Genomic DNA, 10,699 nt, shown 5'->3' with positions numbered 1-10,699 from the left:
TAGGATCATTAATGAAGTATATCGTCTTGTGTCTCGATCAATCACTTTCTACGATTTTTCGTCACCCTTTGCAAAAAACTAAATCTTCCGTATCAACGCATTGCTCGTTTCGGCCAGCGGAAAGGTTCGGCTAGTGACAAACGTATCGAGATGTTGATGTACACCAAGAACCACGTGTCTGAACGTAACGCGTAACGTCGGATAAATATTCCAGGTACTTTTAACGCGCCCAATTATTTTTATTAACGAACAACGAAGATCACTCGCGAACGATCGTGGTTGACCAATACCTTGGCAAAAATTGATCAAAGGCGTTAAAATATCACGGAAGAAAACTTAGGTTATAAATCGTCCGTTACTCGTTGTATAACAAATGCACACGCGCACATGGAATACGGCTTCGCGCCATCTCTGATCCTCCTCCGCGACTACTTACTGTGGCGAACGACGCGACGCTATAAATTATACGAGGCTCGATGAAATCTACGAACGTTCGTACGGTCAGTATTACAGCGCAAACTGCACAGATAGAAAGGTTCCGTATGATGTCGAGTCGGTGATGGTTGGACTGCGACCATGCGGCCAAGCGCACAGTTTAATCGACGTTAGAGCTCGTTATGGGTGTATCCTAGTTGAACTAAGAACGCGGATTCGTAGTTCACACTTTTCGGTAGAAAAGTGAGGGTAACGATCCGCGATTCCCATTGGGTATTGCCAATGTTAACGAATTAAATAAGAGGGGATAATCCTCGGCAAGCGTGACTCACGTGTGTTTCTGTCTTTGGGATAAACCCGCTACCTGGCTGGGCAAACCTCCGCTTTTTCCGTAATGAGTGCGAGCGTGCGATAAACCCAAGGACCCTTTTAAGGGACCACTCGTAATCCGAATATGTACAAAGAACGCAAGTTTACAGTTAACGGATGTGGGCTATGGTGGTTCCTTGGGTTTATTGCGGGTCGGTGTGACGATGTACAGGCCTCGGCGGCCTGACCATGAGGGATTAATTCCTCCGTCTTAGGCAATTTACAGTTAGTTTCATAATTGCGCTACTTTGTCATTCTTATATTCGTCTATACCGAATAGAAAAGTAGATACGAACTTTTCCGTAGAACCGTACAAGCGAATAGATTCTGTTAGCGTAGAAATCAATAGGTTCTTGTCTATGCTAGGGTGTGAACAAACAGGGCAGATTCCTAACTTCGTAGGTTCTTGTATATGATAATGTCGATTAAATTCGGCACTTGATCGCACGGTGCAGCACCTGTACCGTGAAAAAGCTAGAACCGCGAGCGTTGACACTCTCGTTTCCTCTCTGGTCAAGTACATCGATCTTACTCGATGATATTATGATAGTATTACATGCAACGCGATATCTCGTAAGACGACGAGTCCATTCTTATCGCTTTCAACGATCGAATCGAACGTAATTCTTATATTCGCCGTAGCAGTTTCGTACAAGAGAAAGTAAGAAACGATCTGATTTCTTTCGAAGTCGATATTTCAGAATGCGAGACACGAAATTTCACGAGATGTTGGTTCTATTCTGCGTTTAGTCGATGGTTAAATCAGGCGCATTGAACGCATATTGCGTGAAACTAATCATCAACGAATAGGTACAAAATCTTTCAAAATATCGTTTCTTATATTTTTCCGATTAGTACGTTTTTTAAAACGATAATAATAGTAGCATTTTAGTATATAATATCTTTCATTTCTAAAGATATGTACGAGCAATATACATACATGTATGTAAAACATACGTGTTATGGATTGATTTATTTGACACGGTAACGATAGCAATAACTGGAATGGTGACGATGATAATGGTGATAATGATAATAATAATAATAATAATAGTAATAATGATGATAATAAGAATAATAATTGTAGTCGTTGTCTTTGAAAGAGAGATTTTCATTCTTATTGGGACGATGCGATGTAAAGGAGAAGCGAAAACGAACGCGTGTCTGTACGACGAATCTATTTAAATATTGTCACTTAGCCGCATGATCGCGGTCCACCAGTCCAATGGCATACATTATTATTATTATCAGATATTATCTATCTTGTCGTAACGAGACCCATTGACTAATAGAACCATCTATGTAAATACGTGAAAAATTCAAGAGTCATTCTTGCTATATACGTATTAAAGACAACGCGTGGGATAGTTATCAGAGAAAAGAGTGAAAAGAAAAAGAGAAACATTCAGACATTTTATTCGTTTGTACAACAGTTATAAATATAGAACAATAATATATGTACAAGAATTAATTAAAAAGAGAAAAAAACAAGAAACAATTAGAGAGCTTGGAAATGAATCTAAAAGAGTAATTGAATTTTATGGTATTTCGTTTCGTACCATGCGGCAAAATTGAAGTGGCAGAAGTGTTGGATTTCTTCGTTATTCGTATTACGCGCATAGTCGTGTATAGACGAATCGTTTAAAAGCAAATGATGTCTATCTATCGCGTTGCGTCTAAAAGAAAAGCGAAAATCAGAAAGAAAGGAGAAAACGCGTATGTAAGAAGGAAGAAAAAGAATGTGCTGTTCGTGAAACGGGAGAAGATGGGAAAAAAGAGGGGGGAAAGAGAAGGGGAGTGGAACTTACGATGTACTATTTATCGAGGGGTAACTGGTGCTCCCTGATCGAACCTGCGCCTTTCGCATCGCCACTTGTTGTTCTCTTCTTGTCTTTTTTCAGAGCACGATTTCTTATGTTACATATGATTTTGGAAGTTAACCAGAGCGCACCTTTCTCGCAGATGCATTGTAAACCGTGTACAAAAGCAATTAGTAAGAAATGAGGCTGATAACCTGTCGTGCACAATTCCAGACCGACCGTTTTTAACGAAGCCTTGACAAATTCCTCTGGCTTCGGTGCCATCCAAGTTGGTTTCCTAAAGATGTTACGTAGATATGTAGTATGTACGTATATGCAGCTATGAATAAATATGGATAGAAATCAAAGTGTTACTTATGAAATATTCAGACGTTTAAACACGTCAGAACATACAAGTGTCCGTCTCGATGAATAAATGCATATAACGTGTATCGAATAAAAAAAGAGAAGAGGAAGTCGCTTAAACGAATTCCGTTTGACTTACTTGATCTTTGACATCTTGGTGGCTACTGGGCCGGGAGTAACGCATTGAACGGTGACGCCGTACGGCTCTGCTTCCGCGGCCAAATCGTAGCTGAGCTTGAGCACATAGGCTTTGCTAGCGGCATATACGGATAAGTAAGGAGATGGCATAACCGCTAACGCCGAACTGATATTTATCAAAACGCCCTTTCTACGTTCGAACAGTTGCGGCAGAAGAGCTCTCGCGACTCCTGTTACCGCCGCGACATTCAGCTGCAATATTTCCGTTAAACATCCTTCCGAGATGTTATTAAATAGATCTGGATGGTCGTAACTGGCCCCGGCATTGTTTACCACCACAGCGATCTGTTAATAAAGACGGATTACGATCGAAGGATTAAACGACAATCGCGAAAGATGGATCGTCCTTGAACGCTCAATATATCGAATATATTTCGCGCTAATTTGAAAATTTTCTTAAAAATAAGTTTTCCTGTATGTACCCGTGCATGAACGGCGCAACACGATATTACAATTTTATACATTATAATCGTGTATTATTCAATTTTGAAATTGGCGGACAGAAATAATAAAACGAACTGTTTGTATCTCCGTACTAACTGTTCGTGATCGCGTGCAAGTGCGTATAAATTATTATTCGGTACGTGCGATAGCAAAAATGAACGAACGATGGATGGATGGAACGAAAAAGAAAAGGCAGAGAGAGAGAGAGAGAGAGAGAGAGAAAGGGGATAAGAAAAAAGGGAAAGAAGAAATACCTCGAGTTCTTCGGTGGCTTTGGCAATTCTCGTGTAAGCCGCTTGTCCCTCGGTCAAGTCTGCTTCCACGATTCGAACTTCGACACCATACCGTTGTTTGATCTCAACTGCGACTTGCTCGAGTTTCGCTTGAGTTCGTGAAACCAACACGATACTCAGACCCTTTTCAGCTAATTGTTCCGCGTATGCTTTTCCAATTCCACTGGTGGCGCCGGTAATCACCGCCCATTTACCTTGCGTCCTCAAGTCGATACCAAAACCGAAGCTCGGTCCTATTAGTTTCTTCCACACGAGAACGCTGACTCGTAATAAAAGTCTCAGTCCAATCGCTGCTAATACGACCAACGATGCTTTTTCCAAACACGTCAATGTCATCCTGAAACGATGGACGATTCGACTTGATTCGATCAGCGGACTACAAGCAGAAGCAACGATTCCCTCGAACAGTAACGCGCATCTATCGGTATCGTCCACATCTAACCGTATATCATTCTCCCTACGAATTTTCTTTCTTCGTCTCTCCTCCCTTGCGCGATAGCGCATCGACTTGTCCCCGTATGCGATAACACGACGATCAAGCGAATCATTGGCTGACTCTGACATTCGAGGTTATCGCGTTGATACCTTTTCCGTCACGCGCGCGCCAACATACGCGTACACTTTTATACATATGTAGATTAGCGTATGTATGTAGATAGCAAAGCGTACGTGCACAGAACATTAGTTACCTATATATTTTACCGTATTATACATGTACGTGTATCGTAGTATCGTATAACATCGTATCGGACGAAATCGCTGCATAATAGTTGTTGACGTACGTACGCTGTCTCTTGTAGAAGCGGCAAGTCATTTTTTACAACGGTAAGTATCTTCGAATCGAGAATAATTCCCAAGTAAGTGTACGAAAGAGTCTAGGAAAAGACGAACGTTTATAACTGGGTAGACTACTAAAGCTTTGTCGAAGGAAATTCAGGTCAACGTAATATTTGAAAAAAATAAACGCGAAGATTAGCAATTTTCTAGATCGGTAAATTCTATCGATAAGACCTCGAAGCCTTCGTTGTTGCCACAGCAACAATGAATGAGAATGAACGAGACGCGATTATATTATACATGTCCTAATCTAACAGCAATATTTGTTACACGTTTAACAGTGGTCTATCTCGCTTACGAACTAAATTTATTCGCTTGTCCGTTATTTCTTTCGTATTTTAACATAACATTTTTAGTATTCAATTTTGATATCTCCTACACACGATATTTAACAACGCAAATATTAGCTATTTCCATATGACTGAACGATTTGGTAATTGCAAACTAGAATTCAACGATTGCGAGACGAACGAGTAGGACAGAAAAATACGAACATGATAAACACGTATGTACATATATATAAATATAAATATATATATATGTATACGCATATATGTATGCGTATATGTATGAAAATGTAAATGACAAAGGGCGATATCTTACTATCTTACTATCTTACTATCGGCAAAACGATTAACACGGATAAGATGTACCGATGGTTTTAGCGGATTACCTGTATTTGATATCGTCGAAATCGATCGGTGATGCTGATGACGAGGACGATGATAATGAAGTTTCTTTCTCGATTCAACGTGTTGTTTCTCTTTGACACGATAGAGACGTTGTCGTAACCGTGAAACGATTAAGCTCATTAAAAAGTAAGTAAAAATGCTCTTCCGCGGGAGGAAAGGGAGAAAACTCTGTGTAATCACACGCGTGTACGAGAAGAAGGACGAGGGCGAGAAGCAACTCTGTGATTAATCGAAATATCGACGAATGGAAGAGAAGAGACGAATGAAAAGACACGAACGATACGGAGCCGAGCAAACTGGAAGATACGCTCGGTGAGAGCAGGCCGGATCGCTGAAGGGTACGGAAGAGAGTAGCCGAGAGAAAGCGGAAAAGGGAGGAGAAAGGTGAAGTGAAAGGGAGGGAGGAGGTGAAAAGGGGGTGGGGGCGGGGGAGAGGGAAGGAAAGAGAAGGGAAGCCGAAGGAAAAAGGAGGAAGCGAGAGGAGACGATATCGCGACACGGTCGATGGTAGTAGCAAGCGTTGCGGAGTTTGCGCGGGCGCAGACCTAGATAAGCATGCGAATGCGAATTCAGGCGATCGCCAACGAGACGTGTTTGATATACGTATAGCAAGTATGAGCAAGTGTGCGCAAGTATACTGGTTTAATGGTTTCAACGTATAGATTGTGAATGTATCGACATAGACGGTCGGCGCACGACGACGAGCTATGTCAGCGTTAAGCCGTTCCAGAAGAAAGTCGTGTTTCCATCTTTTCTTTGCCAAGGCAGGGGAACGGTTAATTTTTTCTTTGACACACTTTGCTTTGGCGCGTTGTTGCGCGGCAAATACTGCCGACGAAAAGATCGAAAAAGTGGAATGCCAGCGTGGATAATTTGCCTCTGCGTTGCCTACTCGTATCGCCTGTTCGTATTGCGTATTACTTGAACGTATCGAACGATATATCCAATAATATATCCACCGACAACGATGTTCGCCTAAATACCTAATACGAATAATCCGATCGTAATTTGTCTATCGTGGTTTCGTACTCTCTTTATTTTATCGTTTACAAGTTGCACGAGTTTCTAAACTTTGTTGTCTTCGTTTTTCGTTTTTCCGCTTCTCTTTATTTTCGTCGTCGAAAATTTCGAGTAGGTTAAACGTTCGCAAGCTTCGATCGAGCGAGTTTCCGATCGAGCGAGTTTCCGATCGAGCGAGTTTCCGATCGAGCGAGTATCTTAAAGTCTACGTTTACGTATTTTCTGCGCTTTTATACATAACTAACCGAGTGTGCTTAGTTATACTAGTTAGCTATAGTTATATTAGTTATAAAATAGCAGTAAATAAACAGTAAAGCAAATAAATTGCAAAGGAACGATGTTTTTCAAACGTGCAAGTCAGTGGTGTTGATTAATCGCTCGGAAGTATCGGGAATCATGCCCTTTGTTCCTGTTTTAACGACGCGTCGACCGATCAACATCGTAACGTTACGATCCGCTTGGTGCATAGTTTGTAGGTGAAATCGTCTCCAAAGCAGAGCCTTGGTATCGAAAGATTTCGTCCAATCCTGCCATTCTCCGCGAGTGATCTTCTCACTTTCCATCTCCAACAACTTCTCGATCACGGTCCGTAACCATATGTTCCAATCTTTGGCCACGTCACTGATGTACTCCAGCCATCTAGTCCAATTTCTAATTTCTTTAGACTCTACTTCTGGCATGTATCGTTCCATGAACGCCATCTGCGATTTACTTAGTATCGATCTTAACCAATTTGCCATCTTTCCGCATACTATGTTCATAATAGTCTTCAATTCTTCCGTCAATAGATCCGGGTTTTCCAACCTTACTATATTACTCAACTTTTCGTAAATTGCACGATGTATGCCATTTGTTATCGGATCATCGCCCGTATTTTCCGGCATGCTTTCGATCATCTTGTAGATAGTATCGATGATCTTGTCGAACGTAAGGAAAGGAAGATCGGTTTTAAACAGTTCTTCCAAACCCTCGATAACGTCTATATGTTTCGGTAATTCCATCTCAACCGGCGATACTTCCACTCTCGTTTCGTCCAACGGTTCCTCTACCTTCTTCTTGTCTTCGACTCGAGCTTTTTCCGCTTCTGCTTCTACTTTGCCTTCTATCTCTGTTTCCAGTTCCGATTTTGGCTCCACTACCGCCACTTTTTCTGCTTCCGATACCGATTCTAGTTTTAGTTCCGCTTCTGGCTCTGCTTCCGATTTTGCTTCTAATTTTGCTTCTGGTTCTACTACCGGTTCCGATTCTAATTCTGGCTCTCGTTTTGTTTCTGCTTCTGCTTCTGCTTCTGCTTCTACTTCTGCTTCTGCTTCTGCTTCTGCTTTTGGTTCTGGTTCCGATTCTGGTTCTGTTTCCGGTACCAGCTCTGGTTCTGGTTCTGGCTCTGTTTTCGGTACCAGCTCTGGTTCTGGTTCTGGCTCTGTTTTTGGTACCAGTTCTGTTTCTGTTTCTGCTACCGGTTCTGCTTGTAGTTCTGGTTCTGCCTCTGATTTGATTTCTGGTATTTCTTCTAATCCTGATCCTGCTTCTAATTCTTTTGCCACTTCTGCTTCCATATCCGCTTCTATCTCCGCTTCAACTTGCGCCTTTGGTTCAGTTTGTATCTCAGTCTCCACTTGTGCTGCTGGTTCCACTTGAGTTTCCGTTTCCACATCCACTGGCAATTCTATTTCCGCTACTTCCGCTACTTCTTCCGTTCGGGGCTCGATCTCTTTTGTTTCCGTTTCCTCGTCCATCGTTTTCGCATCCTCTTCCCAATCCAAATCCGATTCGCGATCTTCGTCGTCTTCTTCGTATTTCTTTAGATCCTCGTCCTTATCTTTCTCCTCGTCCTCCTCCTCGTCGTCGTCGTCCTCCTCCTCCTCCTCCTCCTCCTCGTCTATTCTCATTTCCTCCTCTTTCCTTCGACATCGTTCTACAAGTTTCTCCTCTTGGTATTGCGCGACCTCGGACAGCACTCCGGTTATCCAACAAGCTATTACATCGGCCAAATAACGCACTTGTTGCGATTTACGATCTTCGTCTTGCGGAGGGCTATATTCGAGAACATCTGTCAGACGTCCGATTATCACTTCCGCGACATCGTTCAACTCCGACTTCGGATACGAGCATTTCGATTTTAAGATACTTCGGACAAAACGCTCGGCCATAAGATATTGACAAGAAATTGAATCTTTGTCGAAAAAACCTGCGGTTGCCATACCAACGCTTGATTTCTTTAATTTGTTTGCCTCTTTATATTGCCATTTCTCCATTCCTCCTTTCCTCTTCTTTCCGCCAGACTTCTTTTTACGCGAGATTTTTGCAGCTTGTCTACAAAAGATATTTCACACCCGTGTACACCTCGACGATACTTCGAGAAATTTCAAAATTATTTTTCCAACCGCATAACGATCGTTATTATGTATCTTTCGATGGAAAACAGAACAGAAGGAAACGAAACGAAACGAAACGAAACGAAACGAAACGAAACGAAACGAAAAGAAACAAAACAAAGAATATAAACGAAAAAATAATGTTACCCAAGTGCATAAAGAATGGTTTAAACGATCGATACGTTACTCAGGAGTTAAACAAGTTTCGTTCTCTACGGTTCGGACGAGATTATCCACGAGAGCCGGCGGTAATATTGACGCGCCTTGTTGTAAAGTTATTAGCATTCGTTGTCTGGTCGGTTGTGCCAATTCTTTGATTCGCGGTGACACTGGTCTTAGTTTCCTAAGCACCGTCTTCTGCTCATCTGGCGGGCATTTGCGACTATGTGAAAATATTAGAATCTTTTGTTACGTTTGCTATTCCGCAAAACCGACAGTATCAAAATGTATCTCATTGATGAAGTTCAAACTTTCACCTTGCAGTCGCTAACATATTGATATAATCTTGTTTCGTTAAACAGTGTCTAGGTATGGTGTCTAATTTTGCGAATGTGCAAGGCTCTCCATATACCGAGACCTTTGTAAATTTTGCCGTCTTTTTCTTCCTGTTTCTCTGTTTTCGACAGCAATCGTCGTTCGACCTCTCTGTATGCTACGGCACAAATTTATCATAAAGTTAGGTACCTTCTTTCATACATCAATGAAAAACATAATAATCTCTGTTCGTTGATCGAACCATTTCAGATGCTGAATCGAACGACGTTCAATTATCGTTACGGATTTTAATTGTTTACGCAGGAAATTCTATCGAACGGTTGAAACGGCAGCGAAACAGGCCTCGAGACCATCGAATAAAAGAGTATGCAAATCCGAATTGTATGCGTGTATATTACAACCATGGAATAAAGCATTTTCTTATGTATATATATTCATGATGGTAAATTAGTTTCTCAATCGCATTTAACCTGCTTTAATTAGGACATTGAACATATTTTTTACGTGTATACAATTAACGCGATTTCAAACGTAAGATATCCGTGATGAAAGAAGAAAGCGAATCATCTGATAATGTTGAAACTTGTAGTTCCATTTGCCTTAGTTTTCTTTAAAGGTGGTTTATCACAGTGCTCCCATCTTTTCTTCTTTTCCACTATTCGTGGATAACCTTCGAACGTATCATCCTTTTGTCCTCTCTTTATTTCACGCTCGATCGAAGTGGCTCGTTTAACGTCTTCGGGCGAATCGTCGTTTTTTTCCATGTTTCTTTTTTCTACGAACAATACATTCACGTGTACACGCATACATATCTACTGCTATACGTACATGTATAATACGATATAATATTAATCATCCTTTTTGTAGTTTCATTCTAAACGATTCTATGTAAATAGTTTTGAATAATTCTCCTTTCTTACATATTCATATTATACCTGACGTACAATTACAATTTCTAAATTTGATCCAACATGCAAACTGTTATCCTATTTTTTTTATTTCCTCTTGCTCTTTTCTTCTCTGTGTGACGTTATATGTTCCTTATTTCTTTTGATTGTTGCAAGTGAGTATCGGGATAGGTTTACTTGAAATTTTTTTACATTTTGCATAAAGTCGTTAAAAGTGGTAGGTTAAAAGCGATAGGATAGGGGAATCTGTTTTGTTTCGAAAGTATAGATTTTCATCTCGCTTCCATGTATAGATACGGTATGCGTGTAATCAATCGATAAATCATAAATATGAATTCAATCGCTTAAACGGATGTAACGCCACGCTTGCCACATATCTATATGGTCATTCGTTGTTTCTAGCAGTTTTAATTTAGTCGATTATTTTAGATATTCATTGACGCATACGATATCTATGTATGCATATGT

General features: G+C 40.9%; 2 protein-coding genes across 2 annotated transcripts; both read right to left on the bottom strand.

The window, feature by feature from the left end:
- Window positions 1-2,204: 2,204 nt before the first annotated feature.
- On the bottom strand, window positions 2,205-5,721 carry LOC139991491 (very-long-chain 3-oxoacyl-CoA reductase). The gene is made up of 5 exons (XM_072011611.1): window positions 5,415-5,721; window positions 3,866-4,241; window positions 3,109-3,452; window positions 2,613-2,901; window positions 2,205-2,480 (listed from the first exon to the last, which is right to left on the bottom strand). The coding sequence occupies exons 2-4, from the start codon at window positions 4,238-4,240 to the stop codon at window positions 2,619-2,621; spliced, it is 1,002 nt and encodes a 333-aa protein (XP_071867712.1). The 5' UTR covers window position 4,241; window positions 5,415-5,721; the 3' UTR covers window positions 2,205-2,480; window positions 2,613-2,618.
- A 1,034-nt stretch (window positions 5,722-6,755) lies between these two features.
- Window positions 6,756-10,672, bottom strand: LOC139991515 (uncharacterized). Its single transcript, XM_072011661.1, has 5 exons — window positions 10,259-10,672; window positions 9,923-10,098; window positions 9,305-9,480; window positions 9,016-9,210; window positions 6,756-8,766 (listed from the first exon to the last, which is right to left on the bottom strand). The coding sequence occupies exons 2-5, from the start codon at window positions 10,085-10,087 to the stop codon at window positions 6,798-6,800; spliced, it is 2,505 nt and encodes an 834-aa protein (XP_071867762.1). The 5' UTR covers window positions 10,088-10,098; window positions 10,259-10,672; the 3' UTR covers window positions 6,756-6,797.
- Between the last annotated feature and the right edge of the window lie 27 nt (window positions 10,673-10,699).

The sequence above is a fragment of the Bombus fervidus genome, chromosome 1 (assembly GCF_041682495.2).
Source record: "Bombus fervidus isolate BK054 chromosome 1, iyBomFerv1, whole genome shotgun sequence".
NCBI lineage: Eukaryota > Metazoa > Arthropoda > Insecta > Hymenoptera > Apidae > Bombus > Bombus fervidus.
This window is presented reverse-complemented; position numbering and strand designations above follow the sequence as displayed.